Source organism: Lygodium microphyllum, chromosome 21 (assembly GCF_053477565.2).
Source record: "Lygodium microphyllum isolate KBCC chromosome 21, Lygodium_microphyllum_v1.1.10, whole genome shotgun sequence".
Taxonomy (NCBI): Eukaryota; Viridiplantae; Streptophyta; class Polypodiopsida; order Schizaeales; family Lygodiaceae; genus Lygodium; species Lygodium microphyllum.
In genome coordinates this window covers 105517371-105541217 of record NC_141155.1, presented here as the reverse complement: position 1 = coordinate 105541217, position 23847 = coordinate 105517371, and the positions used below count along the sequence as shown (strand labels likewise).

The 23847-nt window shown below is 43.3% G+C and overlaps 1 protein-coding gene across 2 annotated transcripts in view; it reads left to right on the top strand.

Moving 5' to 3' along the window:
* The window catches only part of LOC148018382 (uncharacterized), a 65381-nt gene that overhangs the window by 8767 nt on the left and 32767 nt on the right, over positions 1 to 23847 (top strand). The window contains exons 2-3 of one of the 2 annotated variants that reach the window (XM_087662262.1): positions 97 to 177; positions 658 to 724. In XM_087662262.1, the coding sequence (XP_087518388.1) occupies positions 97 to 177; positions 658 to 724 (148 nt within the window). The remainder of the gene's footprint in view (positions 1 to 96; positions 178 to 657; positions 725 to 23847) is intronic. The other variant, XM_087662263.1, reaches the window with a different exon arrangement.

Genomic DNA, 23847 nt, shown 5'->3' with positions numbered 1-23847 from the left:
ACATTTTGCTCTGGTTATGTTAAGCTTTTCTTGACTATATCATATGACCTTTTTTTTGGATATTTTTTGGAATTTTGGTGGTTTGTGGTATGCTAGTTGAGTGATTTGTGGGCCAAGACCCTGAAAGTCAAGAGAAACCCTCAAGATATTGCGAAAGCTCTGAAGTTCAGTTATGCGGTAATTGTTGTAATTTCTCACTTCAGACTGAGAGTTTTGAATGGAATTAGTTTTCATTAATTGAGCACTGGCAGTACTTCTCAAGGTTGTGGACTTGATTTCATTAGGGTGGTCCAGTATTATATATTTAAGAGGCATCCAATGCAAATTTGTCAAATTATTCATTCTGGCAGCTTACAATCATGGTCCTTGTATATAGTAAATAATCGTGTTTTGCACATGTCTATATAATAGGAGCATCAGATGCATTTCTAGAATGCATCCAATAAATTTGTCGATTATCCTTTTTCACAGCTTGCAATCACGGCCCTTGTGTGCATTATATAAAATCATGTTCTGGGCCTAGCTCATGGGGCTATGTAATAGGTGCATGGGATGCATTGCACATCATTACAGCTGTCAAAACTGCCTTTGTTCTCCAACAGTTCTGTTTTTTGCCAGAGCATTTGAAACTGAACGATTTGCTATCTCTTTACTCAGTTCATCGTTGTGGTAGAGCAAGGGAAAGACTTTTCATCAGCTTCGGGACCTGAGAAGAAACTTGTTGGTATACTCATACAACTGAAGCTGCAGATCTTTTTTGCAGAGTTTCTGTTTTACAATATGTTCGTTGTTGTTAGCTTAAAAAGAAACTTGTGTTGTCTAGTTTAGTATGTGCAGGTGAAGTGTGTTGCCAAATTATATTTATAGAAGGGAAATACCAATGTAAATACTGATTCTGCAAGATCTAATCGTAAAAGAAAATTCTAGAATACGGATGCAAGTTTCATGGTTTTGGTCTACTTTACAAAGTTTATGCTACTGTGTTGAGCTATCGTTTTTAAGATCAACAAGAGAAGAAATCTCAAGTAAGATATGTAGGTTGAACGACAAGATATTATCACCATGATGGTGGAAAATTGTCTTTTATGTTTGATCTAGAAATCAAGAAATCATGTTTTAGCATTCTCATGCTAGGAAAGTTTGTCTGCCAAACTCTGTGGTTGCATCATGTGGTGTCTTTTCTTCTAACATTTTCCTTTGACAAATCTAGGTCCCTCTCACCCAAAAGTTGCTGTGCTTTGTTCTTCCATGTGTGCTGCACGTGTACTTCATCCGAGTGGGGTTTATATACCTGTGATTCTGCTAAAAGGAAGGAAATGATATATCTTTGATGATTGATTATGAGCAGTGCTGCCTGTCAATAACATCTTTACTCTAATAAAAGAGCTCACGTCAAAATGCTTCTAGCAGACCTCTTAATTGACTGTGCCGTTAGTTAAAAACCACTTATTACTGGAGTTAATTGGCTGTGCCTTTTTTCAGAGATAGGAAAAGAGTGAAGTTGAGTTTAATCCATTGAATCTTTGTATGCTACCCTTTTAAATTTATTTCAATGCCAAGACATCAAAAATTTTCAAAACTGGTAATTCGATTGCTTGGAAGGACTCTGGTGGTTGAAACATGAAATGTTGTCATGATGGAGGTACTGCAGAAAGCTTATTGTTCTGTTTGTACACATGGTATATCTGAAATTAGCATGTGGCTGATTATCTCATTATTTCAGGCTGTTTGCAGTTCCAAACTGTCTTTGGAGCTTTGGAGTCTCGGAAGTGCTAGAAGCTTGAGGGGCCTTATCCTTCACAACTGCTATGGCATGCAGCTCTGAAGGCTGTTGACTTAGGAAATTAACATTTTCCCTGCTACATCCTTGGCCCAAGCTTAGAACCATAGCCACGTGGAATGGGTAGAATGGCAACTTAGACCCATGGAACAGTGTTCCCTAAAGGGAACGCGAAACATGTTCCTAGATCATGGAACATTCAAGCTTTGAATGTTCCCCAGTCAGGGAACATTGTTGGGACTGTGGTGTTCCACCTGGGGGCAGGAAAATTCGGCTGTTGCGCAGGACATTTTCCTCTTCAGCTACATGCTTTTTCGTCTGGACTCTCCTATTGGCCTCTGCTTTTGCCTGGTGTGACATCATCTATCCGTCCCCCTGCTGCAGCATGCCAATCCTGCCATTGTCTCTCTCCTTTTTTTTCTCTGTAAAAGGTAATTGTATTAATTACAAAAAAAGTACAAGATTACAAGATGCATGATGGCTGTAGGCCATTGTTTATAAAATTAGAGATATCATAGTGAAGGTATAAAGGAAGCAGAGTGACTAAAGGGGGCAGAAGAAACTGCAGTGTACCAAGGAAGCAGATCCTATCTAGGGAGAATATGTGTTAACTCACTCAAGTCTAGCTGCCAATGAAGAAGCCCTTTCAAGTGAGCTATATGACTCTACACGCCCGATGAAGCATCAAATGACAAAGATGACTACATTCCTCATAGTCCCTATATGCCAACAACCCTAGAAGCACAAGAAAGAAAAAAACACTTTCATATCTGCTTGCATGAGGTCCACAAACTTGGGATGTCCAAAGACTCAGTCCTTTGGAAGTATTGGTAGCCCAACCACTCGTAACCAAATGGCCGATAGTAGAGACCAAACCTTTCTCGTGATGATTGGGCAAGTAAGGAACCGATGGCGGGTGCCACGAGAATGAGAAATAAACTTAATGATTTAATCAAACTTCATGAGGATTTTTAATTAAAATGAACTTTAATTTTGGTACCCCTAGCGCTTGGCATGGTGACCATTGTACCAGCAGTGAAGGATTTGACACTAGGGCATATGGTGGATAAGTGTGTGGGCCATGTGGTACATAGCCATGGCTAAACAAACAAGGTGCAGGGTGGAACTTTCATTAAATTGAAAGTTTGTACCTTATATTGAAAGTTTTGCTTAGTAAGTAGCTCACTTAGGGTACTTAAGTTATTAAGTAGGCATTGAGCTAAAGTTTCACCGAGTGAGTAGATTACTTATGATTAATGACTAAGTCATTAATTAGTCCTTAATAAAAAACGTGATATGATTAAGGAGCAGTTGGTTATTCATTTGGAAAGCTTATCATGGTTATTTGGAGTTTCTCGTCTCTCATTTGGAGAAAGCCAAGTTTGGAGATAACCACTCTTTTCTTTCTTGCTATAGAAAATTGTAGATTTTAGCCATGGAATGAGCTTACAGTATAGATGGAGTTTGGACATCAGCCAATTTTTCTCTTCTTGGCATGGGGATTCTATTGAGTAGCCTCATAACTCCATATATAGCAAGGTATGTTGTTGTTTTTGAGCTAAATATTAGAAAAATAGGTTATGACAGCACTATGGGTTGAGATTCTTCTTCTTAGAGATTTTAAGCGTAGTATACTTTTCGGGCAACTTTGTCACAAGAAAGTGGCATTCTCATAGTTTCATTGCGAGAAAACCCCTATTTATGAGAGGAACAACGTGGGACTGCATGGGGACTATGCAAGAGAGTTATCTCAATAAATGCTCTAAAAAATTGGGTTGAAATGCTTGTTGTCATTTTTAGGATTTGGGAAGTTGTAGTGTTCATTCACAGTTTTGGACACTTTACAATTGGTTGGAAACTAGTAGTGAAAGTATCAAGGCCATTGTGTAGCCGTGGATTAGTTACGTCGTGTAAGAAATCATTGAAATACAGTCATTTGTAACCAATTTTGAGCATATTTTAGTAATCTAAAGAAATATGGAGAGGGACGCCAAGTTGTGGGGCCAACAAGTGTCAATGTGTGGTGTAGGAGTACTCTAGCTCTAGTTGTGTGTGGAGTTTTCTTGATGAATTTACTATTAAGCTGAATTAAGTGTTTGCTACAATGTGGTTTATTACCCTTTGGGCTTTCAAAGACCGGGTTCAAAGTTCCATTATTGAGATATCACCAACTTTTTGGAGGTGGTGGAGCTAGTGGTCGTCTCAAGAAGTAAACACATCCATTTTGGTTTGTTGTAATTTAGTTACAACAAGGTTTATACTCTTTGAAGATAGTATATAATAGGGCAAACGGTAAAAGATGTCACATAATAGTGATAGTAGGAGTGAGCCGGTTTGTTACGTCCGATTGCGTTCGATTAGTAAAGTCCAATGTTAGTATGGTACTAATTGGACCAATAAATTTTGGATGTACGTCTGATGTTATGTGCGATGGAAAATATAAATAAAAATAAAAATAAATAAATAAATAAATATATAATTTTAAGCCTATGCTTAATGTTTGGATTTAAAACATAAACTCGGAGATTCAAGTCAAAAGTAAGTGCAAAAGGGAGTTGAAACAAGACTCAAGAGTCAAAACCCAAGAGTATATATAAATAATAAAACTAACTACTTTATTATGAATCAAATGTGCAATCTCATATAAAAAGTTTACAAAAATGGATTGTGATAAAAGCCATAATCCATGGCTCAATCTGAATCAAGATACATAATTACTCTAAGTGCTCATATAACTCTCGGCATCGAAGGTGGAAGTATCATCATCGTCATGTGAGGAGCCATGACCCTCCTTAACAAAATCACCCTCACTAATGACATTGCCCTTGTCATCATACTTGGACTCTCTAAGCTCTATGTGAGAGGCAGTGATAGATATAACCCCCCTAGACTGAATTAGGTGTAGTTCTTAAACCACTCCCACACCTCGTGTAGCATCTAAGGGCCCTACGAGCATCACAGATAGCCGATATGGATGTCGAAGTGGAAGCTCCGTCACTATCGGGGCTAGGTTAAATACCAATATGGGCACGACGTACATGAGTGCGAGAGACCCGCTGGTCTATCTCCTCGAGGTCAAGTAAAGCTCCCTAAATATTTGCTCTTTCTCTAAGTCTCTCTCACAAGTCACACTTTTTAAGTGTTCTAGTAGAAGAGCTTGAGTAAATTCACATTCACCTATACATTTAAAGAATGAAAAACTTAGATTAAACAAATGAAATTTCTCTAAATATATTTTATAATCTATGAATAAAGTTACGAACTAAAAAGTATAAAAATTGGATATATGATACCTGCCTTGCCATAAACATCTCATGCATGTTGTGTAGCATGCGTAAATTGGAGTGACAATAAATTAGTCACTCCAATTGTTGGATGCTAAGCTTATTACGAATTTTGGTGTGCACGAGGGAATATGTGGAACAATATCTCTCATATGCATCTGACAAACAATCCTAAATCATGTGAAGAGAAAATAAGTTTAAACTTTAAAATTGCAAGTCGTAACTAGAATCAAATGAAAAAGGAGAATAGATTTTCAAACTTGTGCAAAAATATGTACGGCCACTCTTTGGAGGTGGGGTAATTGATAGCTAAATGACTCCCATAAAAAAAGGAGCTTCACCAACGATTCTCGCTTCCAACAAATGATAGATGTGAAGGCGGTGTTCCTTTGATTGCTGTAATTGATGAACTCTTGGAGAAAGGCACCATGGTGCTGTTTTGCTAAAGCGCTTGGAAAAAAGGCATCATGATCGGCAATAACATTGGCATTTATGAAGAGAGAGAGTTTTTTGAAGGCGGGATGTAAGAGTGCCATGAACCATGTATGGGTCTCTTCATCCACTCCAATCTCTTCTTTCTCAAAAAGAAAATATCATCTTTTTTAGAAGTGGTATCCAAGATGTCACTACAATAGGTGTAAGAGGATAGAGATCTAGAGGTGAAATTTGAAAAGAAAGAGAGTGAGACAACGTGAATTATAAATTCTAAACTAAAAAGAAACATGGATCAATTTTAAAAATAAATAAATAAAAAGAATACTATGAAGAAGAGGCCTCCCCATCCAAGATGATTGATGATTGTATCTCCTCCATTGCATCTACCATAAGATGATAGAGAAGGCTAATAGTAGCCCCTTCCATGTTCGTCATACAAAGCACCTTGTAGATGGAAGTGATGGCAATAATAATGCCTCTCACATCCTTTTAAAATTCATCCTTTAAATAAAGCCTTTAAACGGTCTTTGCTTCCACTTGACTTGATGTGGACTCCCCTTCAAGCCACTTCTTGAACTGATCCGACACAACCGTTTTTTGTAGCTTATTACGAACACCATAGAGACACTCGAGGAGAAGCCATATGGCTGCAAACAGATTCTTCGAAGGCTCTTTCAACTCCAAGTTCGAGTATGAGCAATAAATCGCAAGAACTCAGACCTTGGAGTTGACAAAGCCAATGATTGTGCAAGCATTGTTGACAATTCTTGCCACCCACTCCAACTTGCCTATATCTTCCATAAGAGAATCTAGACAATGTGTAGTGCATAGCGTCCATACTATGGACAGAAACTTGGCCTTAAGTTTCCGCCTCATAGATGCACAATTCGAGGCGTCGTCAGTGACAACTTGCACCACATTTTGCCGCCCAACCTACAAGACTACACACGATGAAGTTAGAATAAATTTGGGAGGTTAAAAGAAAAGATAGATTCAAAATAATGGATTTAGAAGCATTACCTCAATGATGGCTTACTGTATGTACTGATACATGAACGAGCCCCTGGCTCTTCTTTTCCTTGTGCCTGCATCCACCGCTCGTAGGAAGTATGTGCCAAGTGGGTAACAGACGAGGATGTTGATGATCCCTCTTTTTTTGCGGTTACTCTATCCATCGGATAGAATAGAGCATTCATAGTTTGCTCAACCAACACGCATGGCCTCAAGGGACTTGTCAATCCTCTCTCTCTCTCTCTCTCTCTCTCTCTCTCTCTCTCTCTCTTCCTCATCAAGTTTCTTGGTACACATGTCATTGTATGTGACATCGTATCATCCCTTGCATGGACGGACGATGGCAATGGCTTTCACTATCCGTTTCCATTGATCCACTTTGAGAATATAAAAAGAGAGATTGCATTCAATTATGGTTGCTTGGGCAAGAGTAGCTTGTCTCTTGGGCATAGGTGCACCACTCGAATGGCTTTTCCTAGATGGGATAGAAGAGGCCCCTCCAACAGAGGAAATTGAGATAGTTGGAGAGGGATCTTCTTGCGCATTCAAGACCTCATGATCGGGAGAGACCAGCTCCTCACTTACCCTTGAAAGGCCTTTGCATCACTTCAACGACAAGTATTTCTGACGACAATCTTCATAGACATCGTTGGGAATACTGGGGCATGGTGTGGCCTCCCCTCCTAATTTGAAAAGGTGGATGAGAAGGCAAGTGACGGATGATATTACCACTTGCAAGTGTTAGATTCTCTTTCACTCGTTGGAAGTAGGCACAATGCAAGCGAAAGGCCTTATGGAAAGGGGGTGCCATTGATGATGGATAGAGAGAGCCTAGAGGGTCATGGGTGGAAGGGGAGATGATTGAAAAATGGAGTGGAAAGGGTAGAGAGCTTGAGGGAGTAGAGAGAGGCTAGAGCTTGATGGAGGAGGAAGTTGGAAGGGTTGAGAAGTTAAGGGAGGAGAGAGCTTGAGAGAGTAGGAAGGATGGAGAGCTTGAAAGGAGTAGGAAGGGTGGAGAACTTGAAAGGATGAATGAGATGGAAGGGGGGGGCGGGGGGGGGGGGGGGGATTTTTATAGAAAGGGAGAGTGCTTTAGGGTTTAGGGTTGAGAGAGAGAGAGAGAGAGAGAGAGAGAGAGAGTTCAAATTCTGAAATTTGAATGGTGGCCCATGAGAGAGGATGGTTGCATTGTGCAACTGTGTGTATATGAGAGAGAGAGATGGATGAATTATGAGAGAGAGAGAGGGAAGGATAGAGAGTTTTTAAACTTGTTAGTTTAATATTTAAACTTTTCTCTTGAGTCTTTGTGTGAGAGAAAGAAAAGATAGAGAGAGAAAGAAAGTAATAGAGAAGAGAGAGAGAATAGAGAAGAGAGAAATAAGGAAACAAAGCGCAGAAAAATGGGGGAAAAACGGTCATAAAAGTGATTGTTTATTGGCATACGGGAGGCAGGGGGAGGGGCTGGATGTGATTGGATGGGTCGGATGTGTTGACCCGTTTGTCGGGTGTGGACAACCTTGGGAGTGAGGAAGAGAAATCCCCTCTTGAAAGGCACTCAACACGTTGCTTTGAGTCTCCAGATGCAGAAAATGCTTTAGGACAATGAGCAACAAATGTGATCAGTGAGTATGCAGCTCAATCACATGTAATTCCACAAGTCCAGGTGCTCAGGAAGCAAATGCAATGTTTATGGCACAGTTGGCAATTGCTGTTATGAACTTGCAACAATTGATTTAGCAACCTCTATTTGCTAAATTCATGCAGTCAGTTCCTAATGTTAAAGGGAAAAAAGTTGCTTGGCATTCTAAACTGCAAAGTGAGGCTCATGGGCAAACCTTTCAGCCAAAGGTATTGCATACATTGGCACCTGTAATGCCAAATGTGCAGGGAACTCTAGTTCAGCAGCATGATCATCCATTAGGGAATAATGTGCAGCATATTCCTCAAGGACAGCAAACCATTCCTCCATTATCTACGCATCTAGCTTATTTTGGGTTTGGATCAGTGTATCAGGCTATGGATGCCATTGCACGTGCCAATGCTGGCATGTAGAATGCAGCTGGTTGTCAGCCACCTATGTTAGGTGTCAGGGGAACTATCATGGGGCAATGCAACCCCAAATGCACACTGGCATGTATGGTAACATTGGTATGCAACCGGGTATGCAAATTGTAATGTTTGGTCACTTCGGCGGCTTTGTTTGGCCTATGTCAAATGAAAATGCAGCAATGGGATCACCGGACCACCATTTTTGTAGATACTCGTGTATGATGACTTCTTTGGGTAAAGTTAAAGACTACAAAGGTGGGGCAGCAGTCAAATTCGAAACCTTTAATGGTATGTAGGATAGACCAAAGGCTTTGACCTTCATTCAATAATTTGATGCAGCCTACTTTGGGGTGTTGGGGGTAAAGGCGGTTGTGCCTAGCCGCTCGTGTATTAGTTACATTGACAGTACCCCCATACTCACACTTATACATTGTAGGTGGTGGACTCCCATCATTGTTACTTCATTCTTTATTCTTTTGGTGACATTTGAATAAAGAGAAGACCGGTCATACATTGTGATTGATGGAGTTCCTATATCAGGTCTCTCTCTCTTTCTTTCTCTCTCTCTCTCTCTCTTGCTTCTTCCACCATAGCTCTTACTTCCGCTCCATGCTTCCACTTCAAGGCTCACTCCCTTCAACTGGTATCAGAGCTTCTTTCTCCGTGAGGCTGAGCTTGGTCCTGCTTCAGCATCCATTCGAGCTACCTATAGCAGGAATTTACTATTGGCACCTATTGCTTGATTTCTTGAGGTTCATATTGGTCATCTATTGCTCCAGTACTCATTAGGACCTCTTGAGGCCTTCCATCATCAGTTATTTGTCTTTGTTGGGGATTGAATTCAAGGGTACTCTATTCGCTTTGTTTCTTTTAGTTACACTGTCTAAATCATGGGATATATTTCGTATTGCTATGTGTGTTAATATGCCTACTAATGGGGTATAGTTGTAGGATGTAGAGGGTGCACTCTTGATTGAAGAGGTTAACAAAAAGAATATTGATGCTTCCCATAGCTCTCATGCTTCGACAATTAGAGGCAATAATGGTAGGAGCGGTAATGCCCATCATGGGAGAGACTCTCAATAGTCTCACCCTCAATCATGTGGATAGTCTCGTAGTAAGTCCCGTGGCCGTCAGTCCTCATTGACTTGTCATTACTGTGGGAAAGTAGGGCATATTTGACTGCAATGCCATAAAATTTGCGAAGATAAGCGTAAGGAAAAGGTTAAGGATAAAGTGTAGGACAAAAATGATAATTGCACCATTGTCTCTAGCAAGTCAAGCGTTAAGATTGAAGAGATTAATGTTGTCCGGACTGATTTTGATGATACTTTCATACTTGTAGCTTTTTCTCTTGATACTTCATAGCTGAGTGATGCTTTGTCAGGATATACCTAGTGTTGGTTGATAGACTTAGAGAGTGGTTTCACTCCTATTGCAGTATAATTGGATTTGTCCCTTTGGATAATGACTTGGCATTGGGTGGAGATAGTTGGTATTGATGGTTTGCTGGAGGTGTTGTCTCTTGGATGTCCGGGGTGCGGAAATGCACGGCTCTATCTACTACACAGAGGTAGAGTATGCTGAAGCCAGTGAGGCTTGCAAGGAGGCTCTTTGGTTAGGTTGTTTGGTGGCAGACCTTGGCATTATTGATGTGGTCCCTACAATGCATTTGGATTCTATGAGTGCTATTAAATTGACCAAGAATCTGGTCTTTCATGCAAAGATAAAGCACATTGAGGTGCGTTACCACTTTATTCGAGAGGTTGTTGAGGACAAGTCCGTTGAGCTTGTCAAGATTTCAATTGACCAAAATCTTGTAGATGTGCTTACTAAAAGTGTCTCAATGGAGCGTTTTGCCTTCCATAGAAAGTTGATGGGTATTGGATGAGATGATGTTTTTTTCTCATCCTGTTGTGCTTATGTACATTTGTACTTTGTCACTTTTTTCTTGCTCTCTCCTTACTAGGGGCACATTCACCTTTAAGTGGGAGGTTGTTGGGGGTAAAGGTGTCTATGTCTAGTTGTCTGTGTGCTAGTAACACTGATAGTACCCGCATACCCACACACTTGTACACTGGAGTGTTGGGGTGCTCAGTTGAGAGTGACGGAAGTTCGAGAAAGAGTGAGCGAGAGAGTGTGACGGCCGGAGAGAGAGAGAGCAGAGTGAAGTACGATTCGATATGAGTGTACTAACAAATGTGTTGGTAAACAAAGAATAAAATGTATTTATACTTAGGGTATGTAAGAGTGCTTTCACATATACAATGTGCGTGTACTATTCACGGAGGTTAAATAGGGCCTTTATCCCAACAACCTCCCACTTAAAGGTTCGATGTGAACCTCTAACCAACTCCCACTAGTTGTATGCGATGCTCGTGCTGAGCTTTGCTTAGACTTTTAGTGAGAACGTTTGTAGTGTTGTCTTGTGTTTTGATCTTGGTCAATATGATTTGACCATCTTTCAAAATTTGTCTGATGAAGTGATATCCCACATCTATATGCTTTGTGCGTGAATGATACATGGCATTCTTAGCCAGATACACATCACTCTGACTATCATATCCCAAAATTGCAGTACCCATAGACATGTCGAGATCCTCTGCAAGTCTGCTCAACCATATAGCTTCCTTAGAAGCTTCAGTAGCTGATATGTATTTGGCTTCAGTGGTACTCAGTGCAACGATGTTCTGCAACATGGAACACCAAGAAATAGTCCCACTAGCAACTGTGAAGACATACCCGCTGGTGGACCTACGAGTGTCCAAGTCACCTGCCATGTCTGCATCACAATAACCTTGCAAACTAAGTGCACCTTGCCCATAGCAAATACACTTTCTTTGTGTACCCTTAAGGTATCAAAGAATACACTTGATAGCCTCCCAATGTGTTTTGCTAGGATTTGACATAAACTTGCTAACAACTCCCACTGCATGAGCAATGTCTGGATGAGTAGCAACCATAGCATACATAAGAGAGCCACAAGTTGATGCATTAGGGACTCCCTTCATAGCATTTGCTTCCACGTCATCCTTTGGGTTGTTGGCTTGGCTAAGCTTAAGATAAGAAGATAAGGGTTGTTAAGAAGACTGCTAGGGTTTGCACTGAGGACACACAGAGTGTACGACCATGACAGAAACACAAAGACACAGACACAAACACAGAGGGCAAAACTCAAACCCTAAACGCAAAACTCAAAACTCAAACACAGAAACTCAAATACAAACAAAAGAAGGGAGAGAGAGAACACAACTCTGAAGTGAATGAATGCTGTAATGAATGTAAGAGTGTACGGTGTGCTTAAGGGCAGGGCAATGTCGGAGTGTGACGTCCACCGAAGACGGATCCCAAGTATGTGACCACCAGTCGGAGTGTAGGAGTGCCGAATAGTTGATGGCAGCAGGCTGGTCACCAAAACGCAGCAGTTTGGAGGCTGGAAATTGGTAAATGCAGCAGTGTACCACCGATCGGGGGCTGGAAACTGTGCTCAGTCGCCAGCAGCTGAGAGCTGTCGCCTACATTAATGGACAGACTGAAGATGATGTGGCTGCAGTCAACAATGGCTGGACAGCAAATGGAGGCGGGCTGCAGGCTGGAAACTGGGCGCCAAGAGCAACAGAGAGTGTGTGGGTTGGTGTAACCTGCAAACAAGGATAATTTTTGAATGGGGGTAGCCTATCTATTTATAGATGTGGAAGGCCGCCCCAAAAATTAGGGTTTCCACTAAACTTTCTCGAACTGCTCCCCGTTTTAGGGTTTCCAGTGAACTCTCTCGAAGCGCTCCCCGTTTTAGGGTTTTACTGTACAAGAGCATTTTTAGTGTGTTTTGGGGCTGTTTAGGAGGCTAATCAGCAAGTAATGCATATTTTAGCTCAACACCCCCTCTCAGGCCGAAAATTGAGCCGAAAGGTTAGGCCAGCCATTGTGATGTTGATGTACCCCAAGGCGTTCTACCCCAAAGCAGCCAAGGCATTGGACAAAGGGTGCACGTCGGCTGCCCAGTGGCCTACCAAGACTACAGAGGCGATGGTTATCTAACCAAGGGAATCCAAGTAGTCACCCCAGAGAGGACAGAGCATCGGACAAAGGGTACACGTCGGCTGCCCAGTGGCCTACCAAGTCCTACAAAGGCGGATGGAACCACATTGAACTTTGTGTGTGTGTTTTTTTTTTTTTTTTTTTTTTTTTTGAATAAGTGTGGTAAATTTTATGGGATGCGGCCAATTGTGGAATAGTGACCCAGAAGACGGGAGTAGGGAGGGTACACCCAACACATCACAAAATAGTACAAGCTAACCCATCCACTCAAGGTGTCGATGATGAGGAAAAGTAGGTGATGAGGTATCCATGTGATGAAGAAGGATGGTGGTGTGGTAACAACAGCTGCCGGTGGAAACAGCTTAGGATCCGCTCAAGTGGTGCTCTGCACAATGAGATGCAAAGTATGCTACATGCTAAAGAATGCTCATGCAGCAGGTGCCACTTGGACAGTGTCCCTCATGGGAAAATTGTTCACTTGTCCAAGTGCCCTAGTACAAAGATGATGAAATCATGCAATGCAAAGGGTAAGGTACAACAGGGGAGAGAAGCCGATGTCGAAGACAAAGTGCTGAAGCCTGTAGAATACCAAGAAGGGTAGAAACCCCCTCTCAACCTAGATGTAGATGCTGAAGAAGGAAGAGGAGCCTGATGTCGGTCTTCGTGTGGTGTTGAGAACCATAAGAAATGAAGAGGAGGAGGAAGCATCCCAACGGGAAGAGCTAGGTAGAAGTCACTGCCATGATAGCATCAAGAGAGATGTTGCACGATCCGCCTCGGGAGGGAAAGCCTCCATGTTGATAGAAGAGCAAAACTCCAAGGATGATGAAATCATGAAGAAACGGCGCGCATCCCAAGTCTCCAGCCGAGGTAGGATTGGGCATACCTGTATGTTAGCCCTACACTGAAAACAAAACCTGCAAAGAAGATCAAAGTCTGTAATCACAGAGGTCAGTACTAAGATGCTCCAAAAACAAAAGAAAACTAAAATGAAAAGCTAACTAAAGGAACAAGTGCAAAGATGCAAATGTGTATGTGTGTGTGAGTAAATGCAACGGAAGACTTAAAATGTAGAGATAAAAATTCTATGGGCCCGACTCTAAGAGTGTGGAAAATGAATGCTAGACTGACCTAGGGTATCCGAAAGGACCTAGAGACATGCTAGTCTAAGAAGGTGGCCACCATCGCGTACGTCCAGTAGCAGGGCTCTGCCAAGGGAACACTTGACGAGGTGGGGAGGAAGGTGAGATTGATGCATAAAGTGCAACGGGATCGGAACCTGCAGACCAATCAACTAGTCCCTCAGGGATAGTGAAAGAGATGGGCTGCTGAGGTTGTATTTGAGCCACATGTCTAGCAGCATCAACGGGTACTGAAGGAGCAGATAAAGAAGGAGCGGAAGACGTAGCCCCACTGGACTGTGGAGTCGCAACGGTTTGCTGAGGCTTGTTAGGTGGAAGACCTTAGGCCTTGAAGCGACACTCCTCGTCCACATGGCCTGCTCTCTGGCAGTGTGTGCAAAACCGGTTTTTCTTAGGGAGTTGCTGCCAGAGAGGTCTTGATTCTTTGGTTCCATCGGAGGAAGAGGAGTCACCCTTTGATTGGCTTGCCTATAGTCAACCAGCTTGACTTTCAGATCACCCCTTTCCTTAAGAGAGAACTCTTGAAGCTCAAAGTCGAGATTGATGCGCCGAGTACGATCACGAGCCGCATAGCGGTTGAGAAGGTGACTCCAACACTCTAACGCGAGCGGGAAGTGTTGCAACTGAGAGTGAAACTCAAGAAGCAATCCCTGCATCAGCTCAACATTGGTTGTAGCATTGCGGACTCTCCATTGAGGGATGTAGTCAGAGTGAGCTAGTTGAGGGTCCGGCATAGGCTCTAGATCAATGACCAGGTCAAAAAAAGTGTAGTGGGGGTAGGATGGGGAAGTGGAGTACACTTGGGAATGGGCCCTAGAGTGCCCACCAAGCATGCGGGTAGTGTGCAAGGTAGATCCATAGGTAGGGATGGGCTGACTAGGCATGGGCATGGTAGCCATATGAGGAACCCAAGGAGGTGGGATGGAAACACTGGGAGTAGAAGATGGGAATCCCTGCGTAGGTGTAATCCAAGCAGAGTGTGAAGACGCACCATAAGCTGAGGATGGAAACCCCTGCGCATGAGTGATCATGGGAGATGTGAAGTTGGGGATAGTGAGGGGGGATGCCCATCACAGTCGACCTAGGAGTTATGGGTGTGCTCATTTGCTAAAAGGTGAGAGGCACCGTGTTAAAGGGTGGCATTCCCCCTAACGAAGTACCATGGTGCAAAGAGATACAGAATGGGGTGGAGAAGGAAAAGGTGCTAGGAGCGGAGATGGAAGATCCAACCCCTAGGGTGTGTGAAGTTGGTGTGGAGTGTAATCCAAGATTTTGGAAAGATGATGAGAGATGATTAAGGTGTGATATAGAAGAGGGTGGGATGGGAGGGAAGTGAGAAGTGTGTGTGATATGCACGAATGAAACAGAAGCTGTAGATGTATCTGAATTTTGTCTGCTTCGTGAGTCCCCTCTATTGAAGTTCACATACGCAAAGCCATCCGGATCCTGTACCTCAAAAGAAGAAACAAGTGAGGGTTTTGATTCATGCAACACAAAAGAATTGTACAAACCTGACATTGGACCTGGCGGAGATGATGAGATGGATCGCCAGACGTTTTGAATGCCGTATTTCCTCCATGATCAGAGAGGTGGCCAGCCTCTCCAACCGGGCCGAATGTGGTAGCAAAACTGGTAGCAGGGGTGTAAACATCACCGTACTTATTGTGATAGTACTCCTCAAAGTCCTCCTCTGTCATGTTAGTGAAATCTGGTGAAGGTGGAGTATCGTCCTCCTCACTGAGTCCATAATGCCGCCTCAGGGCCTCCAATGATGAAGAAGCCTGATTAGACATCATAGGAACTGGAGAAGAAGGTGTCTGGGACATTGTGATTTGGTTACGAGTCGTATTGTGTGCCTCTCACAAAGAGTAGCTCTCAACAATATCCGCAGGATACTCTTTACAAGAGCACCGCCTCTGATACCATATTAAGAAGACTGCTAGGGTTTGCACTGAGGACACACAGAGTGTACGACCACGACAGAAATACAAAGACACAGACACAGACACAGACACAGAGGGCAAAACTCAAACCCTAAACGCAAAATTAAAAACTCAAACCCTAAATGCAAAACTCAAAACTCAAACACAAACAGAAGAAAGGAGAGAGAGAACACAACTCTGAAGTGAATGAATGCTGTAAATGAATGTAAGAGTGTATAGTGTGCTCAAGGGCAGAGCAATGTCGGAGTGTGACGTCCCGAAGACGGATCCCAAGTCTGTGACCACCAGTCGGAGTGTAGGAAACTGTGCACAGTCTGCTGTAAACAGCAGGCTGAAACAGTGTCTGAGAGTATCAGGGCCTGCAATGCTGAAAACACAGGCTGGCTAACCCTGGAGATGATGGACAGCAGGCTGAACAGCAGTCTGGGACAGTTTGGAGCAGTCGCCAGCAGCTGAGAGCTATCGCCTACAGCAATGGATAGGCTGAAGATGATGTGGCTGCAGTCGACGATGGCTGGACAGCAAATGGAGGCGGGCTGCAGGCTGGAAATTGGGCGCCAACAGCAGCAGAGGGTGTGTGGATTGGTGTAACCTGCAAACAAGGATAATTTTTGAATGGGGGCAGCTTGTCTATTTATAGATGTGGAAGGGTGCCCTGAAAATTAGGGTTTCCACTAAACTTTCTCGAACCGCTCCCTGTTTTAGGGTTTCCATTGAACTCTCTCAAACTGCTCCCGGTTTTAGGGTTTTACTCTAAAAGAGCATTTTTAGTGTGTTTTGGGACTGTTTAAGAGGCTAATTAGCAAGCAATGCATATTTTAGCTTAACAAGGGTACCCCAAAAGGCTTAGCTTCAGGCATGTTAAATTTGTCCAGTACCTTTTCAATGTACTCTTCTTGAGATAAAAACAACAATTTATGCATTCTATCTCTACGAATCCTCATGCCCAAAATATACTCTGCATTCCCTAAATCTTTCATGGAGAAGGCTGATTTCAGCTGAGTTTTGAGAGCATCCAAGCTAGTCTTTCTTTTCCCAAGTAGCAACATATCATCCACATACAAAACAAGTATGATGGGGCTGCCATTTGTATCCTTTTTCATATACAAGCAATGATCTGCATGGCTGTGTATAAACTCATGGCAGTGGACAGTATGCACCGCACTCTTTCATATAAAGTCCTATTAATATCTTTCAGCCACCCCATTTGAAGAAGGGCTGTAAGGAGTTGTAAGCTCCCTCTTAATTCCATGCAAGTCACAAAAGGACTTGAATTCAGTTGATGTGAACTCACCCCCATGATTAGTTCTCAATCATTTCAGCCTTTTACCTGTTTGAGTGGTCACAAGTGCATGAAAAGTTTTAAAAACAGCAAACGCTTCACTTTTCTTTTCCAACAGGTATACCCAAATCTTCTTGGAAAAATCATCAATAAAGGAGAAAAAATATGCAGCACCACCCAACAATTTCACGGGCATACTACATACATCAGAATGCACTAAGTTCAAGACATTGGACTTACGAGAGACACCAGAGTAAAAGGAATTTCTTATTTGCTTTTCAAACGGACACTCATTACAAAACTCAAGTGTAGAGCTGATTGCAAAACAATCAAGTTTTGTAATGAGTGTAAAGCCATTCAAGGCTTTACAGTGCAAACAATACAAAGTACCCTTCTTGGTTCCTTTTGCAATCAGCATGGAACCCTTTTTCACTTTCCACAAGCCACCACCAAGCAGTGTAGTGTAGCCATGCAAGTCAAGCTGACCAATAGATAGTAAGCTATTTTTAATGCCAGGTACATATCTGACATCTTTCAACACAAGCTCTTGACCATTGTCTAAAGACAAGTGTATAGTGCCAATCCCATCAATGTTGCAAGCATGGTTATTTCCAAGATACACCTTTCCATAATGCTTGCATTGAACGTAACAAAACACTCTAAGCAAGGAGTTACATGGAAAGAGGCACCACAGTCTACAATCCAAGTCTAAGTGACATCATCATCAACCGACAAAAGTGCATCAATCACATCAGCCTTGGTAATGTGCATATCCTGCATGTGACATACAAGGGCATCATAATCAACTGCACATAATACCTCAGCCTCTGTATCTGAAAGCTCCTCTATGACCACACTAGAGGCCACATTGGCCTTTTCTTTGCCTTTGGTTGCCTCAGATGCATCTGCCTTATCTTCCTTATTCTTTTTATCTCTTGTATTCTTCTTTCTCTCTTGTTCCTTCTTGTAATACCTACAAACAGGTTTCTTGTGGCCCTTTCGACCACGATGATAGCAAGGAATATCACTCTTTTCCTTTCCTTTGCTCTTGCTCTTGTTTCTCTGTTGTGCATTTGCATTTTTCTTTTCAACTTTGCCTCTTACATTATAAGCTGAGTTGCTGCCTTCTCCACTAGACATACGTCTAATTTATTCATTCAAGATAGAACCCCTCACCCCATCATATGAGAGATTGGGGTTATTGCTGAGTGAAACCACCAAGGTCTCCCAAGAGTTAGGCAGTGTCATGAGCAAAAAGATCGCCCTCAACTTATCGTCAAAGCCCAAATTTGCATCTTTGAGCTGATTTAGAATCCCTGTAAATGCACTCAAGTGCTCAGCTGCAGGCTTTGACTCATCCAGTTGCATATTCACCAACTTGTGCATTAAATGCACCTGATTAACAAGTGTGGTGATCTCATAGGTAGTTTTCAACATCTCCCATATTGCATAACCTGTATCTAAATCCTTAATGTCTGTCAAGATGTCATCAGTCACACTCATCTTTATGTAAGCCACAACTTTTTTATTTACTCTGGCTCAATCTGCATCAGACATTAGTGCGGGTTTATCTTCTTGCAAAGCATCCTCACAATCCTTTCAGAACAAAATGCCTTGCATACAGTCTTTCCAAAGGTCAAAGCCATGACCATCAAACCGTTTGATTTCCATCAAATTCTTGATATCTAAACTGGAAGAAGTTACAGCCATTTTATTATGAACACGAGTAAATGTACTAAACTGCAGAAGCACAAGCTGAACCAGCAAAGTACACTGCTGTTCTTTCTCAACCAAGAATAAATCTCTGTTGTTTGTACATGAACTGGCCACCACACAAGCAAAAATGCAGAAATTTACCAAATTCTGCACAAATCCCCAAAATTTCAAGTCTAAAATTGCAGAAGGGTCAGCCAATCTGACCCAATTGAGCATAAAGGGTCTAGTTGGTTGAATTGTACTTCTACTTCAACTGGGAAAACAATGTTTCTCCTTCTAGGATCTGCACGTTTTAGAGATGTTGATTCCTTGCTAATCATTGCCTTCCAAGTCTGTTGGAGATAATTCCCAATGACCTGATTTGGACGCAAGATTAGCTAGAAGATCTGCAGCCGCTTATTTCATTTGAACCATTGAACTGTGATGAGTGGATGATCACCACACTTGTAAGGTTGGCCTATCCCTAACACATGAATCAAGAGTAGCAAAATCAATAAGTAGAGCCACATTGTATGTAGCAGTAGTAAATGTGTGCATGCTCCCCCCCACAGTTGTCATGCCACATTGAGCAGATTGAGAAACATGCGGCCACACTTGAGGTTGAGCAAGGCCTAGATTTGTAGGATGTCCTCGAGTGAAGGATGTTGCATAGTAAGGTTGGAATCTAGAGACTTGGTAATCATGTTGGCTCTGAGTTGCATAGAAAATCTTCTCCTCAAACTGAGCAGTAATCTTCCAGATATCATTCATACCTTCTTCACCAAAATAAGGTTGCAGTGAGCTATGCTCGGATGCTAAAACTGTGTCAGCTTCCCTCTCAGCAAATTTTAGCTTCTTTGGCAACCTTCTAGGATATGTCTCTTTAAGCACACTTTCTATAGACTTTGACATGAGCTGAAATGAAGAGGCTACATTGATGTTGAGGATTTGCATCAGATAGGGATACACTTGAATTTACTCCGTTCACTCAAAGTAGCAGAGTCATAGCTTCTTTCTTCATAGCATTGGTATTTTTGCTAATACATGAAAAGCCCCAAATTTTTGGGATCCACTGTCGAGAGATTTTGCTCAAGAAAGAAAAATTCTGACTAATTTGGCGAAAATCCCCAAATTAAATAAGGTCACCACACGCAATGTCTGCAATTTCTGACTTCAAAATCACCGACAGGCATAAACAGAGTCAAATCTGGGAAAAGCCCCAAATTTTTGGCTCAATTTTGCACACAATTGACAATTGTGCTTTCATGCGTGAACCCCCGGTTAGAGGAAGGAGTTTCGAAAAAAGATTTTGAAAAAAAAAAATGGTTTTGATTAAAACAGAGAACCGGGATGACGAGTCCGTTGACCTGTATGTCAGGTGCGTTTGACAAACGTCAATTTGCGTCACATTAGGCTGAAGCCCACCGGCACTTGTAAAACGTCGCGACTAGTTCGTTGAAGCCTGCCGGTGCTTGTCAACCGTCGCGAACAGTCCGCCTGGTGATGTCGACAGTCTGACGCACGACCACCTAGAACAGTCGTCGTGTTTTGGACCTGGTTGCGTGTTTGTTGTGCAGTCATGCTCTAGTCAGCCGTGTTGCCCGCTAGCTTCGCTTGTCTCGCCAAGTTGTCGCTTGTCTCACGTTGCAATCGACTGTCTTCAACACGACTTGCTCACGAGCATGTCCGTGGTGCAGTGGCACCCTGGTCAGCCGTGTTGCCTGCTAGCTTCGCCTGTCTTGCCAAGTTGTCACGTGTCTCACATTGTAGTCAACTGTCTTCAGCACGATTTGCTCACGAGCTACCTGCACTTTCAATTGCCCTTGGTCTTGGGAAACGTTCAGGACCTTGAGCTCTCATACCAGTTGTTGGGGTACTTAGCTGAGAGCGACGGAAGTTTGAGGAGTGAGCGTGAGAGTGTGATAGCTGGAGAGAGAGAGAGAGAGAGAGCAGAGTGAAGTACGATTCGATATGAGTGTATCAACAAATGTGTTGGTACACAAAGAATAAAATGTATTTATACTTAGGGCACGTAAGGGTGCATTCACATGTACAATGTGTGTGCACTACACACGGAGGTTAAAACTGGGCCTTTATCCCAACAACGAGCGCTCATCATTGTTACTTCATTTTTTATTCTTTTAGTGACATTTGAATAAAGGGAAGGCTGGTCACACATTGTGACTATTGGAGTTTTCATATCTGGTGTGTGTGTCTCTCTCTCTCTCTCTCTCTTTTTTTTTCGTAAAAGGTAATTGTATTAATTACGAAAAAAGGTACAAGATTACATGATTACATGATTACAGGGCCCTAGGCCAACGTGTGGGAAATCCCCGTACTAATGCACTAAAAAGGTTACACCAATCATGGCAACGACCCAGAGGCAATTGCCATATGCCAGGGATGCAAAGCCTTCCGAGGGAGCAAGTCGGAGTGCCGAATGAGATCTAGCTGCCAATGCAAGAGCCCTTTAAGCCTGGCAATATGTCTCGGTACATTAGAGGCCGAATCAAAGAGAAAAGCATTGCGCGCGGTCCAAATGTGCCAGCATCCCCAGTATCTGAAAAAGTGAAATAAGATCTTCATATGTAACTGTGGCGGTGTGGGGTACTTCGGGCGCACAAAAACCCAATCGAAAGGAGTTAGTGAGGACCCCACCACCGCGCGCCAGATTTGCGACAAGAGTAACCAGATATTCTTGGCGAGCGGGCAAGAAAGAAAACGATGTCGGGCCGATTCCGCAGTAGTGGTACAGAAGAAACAATTGCCATTCGAGATTCGACGCTTGGAAAGGGCCGAGGCAAGAGGAAGACCACCAATCATTACCCGCCAAAGAAAGACCTTGCATTTGAAAGGTGCCTTATTCAGCCAGCCCTCCATCAGCGTTGCCTGCCACCATGACAGCGATTTCCGCAGTCCCCAAACAGTATTAGCTTTCACACCCAGCCATTGGTGATCTTGAATGAGAAGATGATACACCTGATTAGTAGAGGCCTTTTCCAGACTCAACCGGCCTGCAAGGTCCCAGTCCTGCCCTGGACGATCCACAGCCAGGGCAGGAAAGGGTTGCCTACCCTGAAGCTCCAACAAAAGCTTTTCCCATAAACCACGGTATCCGCGCGGGATCCTGAAAAGTCTCCTAGCAGTCCGAAACGATGCGAGGACATTGCGAGTGGCAAGGGTAGCATCCGCAATCGAAGTCACACCTAAACGGGCCATGCGGTTAAATCTCGGTCTGAGCTGATGTTTGTCTTCCCATGAAAGTAATCTGGATACTGCCAACAATTCCAGCTGAAAGGAGTCTCTCTCTCTCTCTCTCTCTCCCCCCCCCCTCTTGCTCCTTCCACCATAGCTCTTTCTTCTGCTGTGTGCTTCCACTTCAGGGCTCACTCCCTTCATGGGGGCAATTTTTCCATGGCTTCAAAGTGTTCAAGGGAACCACTTTTTTAAAAGGAAATGTAGCTATAATGGCTTTGAGATATTGGGCATATGGCCAGAGGCCAAATACACGGGTATAGCTTTCGGGATCAACTTAAAGGTCATGTGCAAAGTGGCTAGAATCCCCCTTGAAACATAACCATTCACGGATGGAATAGAAAGAAATACAATACATTTTGGATTAAAATCCGGGTGGAGGAACCCACTCAATTATTAATAAGTGATGGAAAGGTCTTAGCACATGTGTAAGCATGGCCAGTGTCTAATTCCAATCACACATTTTAATATTTTTTATTTTTAAATTTTTAATCGGGATAAAAAATTCTCCCTCAATGTTAATATCGAGGACATCGTAATCAATGTTGATAACTTGCAATGGTGTCTCCAAGCATTGGATGCTTGGTAGCATGTCATTTTACGCCCCATGTGGAAAATGAGTGCTTGGGCGGTCTTGAATGGTTCGTTGGAGGCTTCAACTTGACGGCAGAGGACTCTAGTGCAAAAAGACCCAAATTTATGGAGGAAACATGTGAGAATTTCAACCAAAACCAAAAAATCCCCAAATTGCATGTGAACTGCCACTAACAACTAAGGTTCAGATTTATTAAAGTTAAATACGTTCAAGCCTTATTGTGGCACACGTGATGATGTGGTGTGTCAGGATATTGTGGCACACGTGATGATGTGGTGTGTCAGGAGGCAGGTGATGAAGTGACGAAGGCACGTTTCTGTGTTTTCCAGGTTGACCAATGGGAATTGCTGGACAGGGCCAGCAACGTGTCACAGGCTGCATGCGTCAAGTGTGACAGGTGGTCAGTGTCATCACACGTCCAGGGCGAATTGTCAACAGTGATGTGCTGGTGACAGGCTTACTGGAGAAGGGGTCGAAAGAATAGGCAGGAACTGCCGTAACAATAGAACATGTGACAGTTGGTAGATCCGTCATCAGTCAGGGAGGTGGCTCGAAGAGGCAGGCTGCACACGTGGCTGGAGACTATGTTGCTACTGTTTGACGGACAGGTCAATAGGGCACTCAGGCAGCTGCAACAGATCAGTCGATGACCGTTGACATATTAATGGCGCGAGGCCAGGGCGGACATCCTCTCTTTCTTCTTCTTCAGGCTTCAGATTCTTTTTCAGTTGTTGCTGCTGCTGTATTATGAACCGTAGTTCATAGGATGTCCATGCAGGCGGCTTCTTTACTGCATGGGGACAGATCAGATCGATTGCTCCACTACCATTGTTGGGTATGGAGCTTGTGTGCATGGACCAGTAGGCTATGGCAGATGGAACTCCATATATATATATATATATAGAGAGAGAGAGAGAGAGAGAGAGAGTGAGAGAGAGAGAGCAGCATGACCGTGGCGATGGCAACCCTGCGTGACCCTCCCTGTACGGCGACTTGATCCCAGCCTCGCGCCCCTGCCTTCGCGCGCAGCATCACGTCTGTGCAGCTCTGCGCGGCCCCTGTGCGCAGGACTCAGGTGGAACACGTGACAGAGAGGCAGAGCGAGAGAGAGACAGGGAATCGAGAGGGAACGGAGAGAGATGTCCTTGTCTGAGCGCCCCTCCCTGCCGCGGGCCGTCTGACCTGCGGGTCCTGGTTGCAGCCATCGCCTGTCAGCCCTGCGATTTGAGGTCCCTGCTGTCGCCATCAAACCTGAGCCTCGTGGTCCCTGCACGCCGTGGTCCCTGCAGCTGCCCGTCAGTCCTGCGAATCGTGCTCCTAAACCTGCATCGTTAGGGT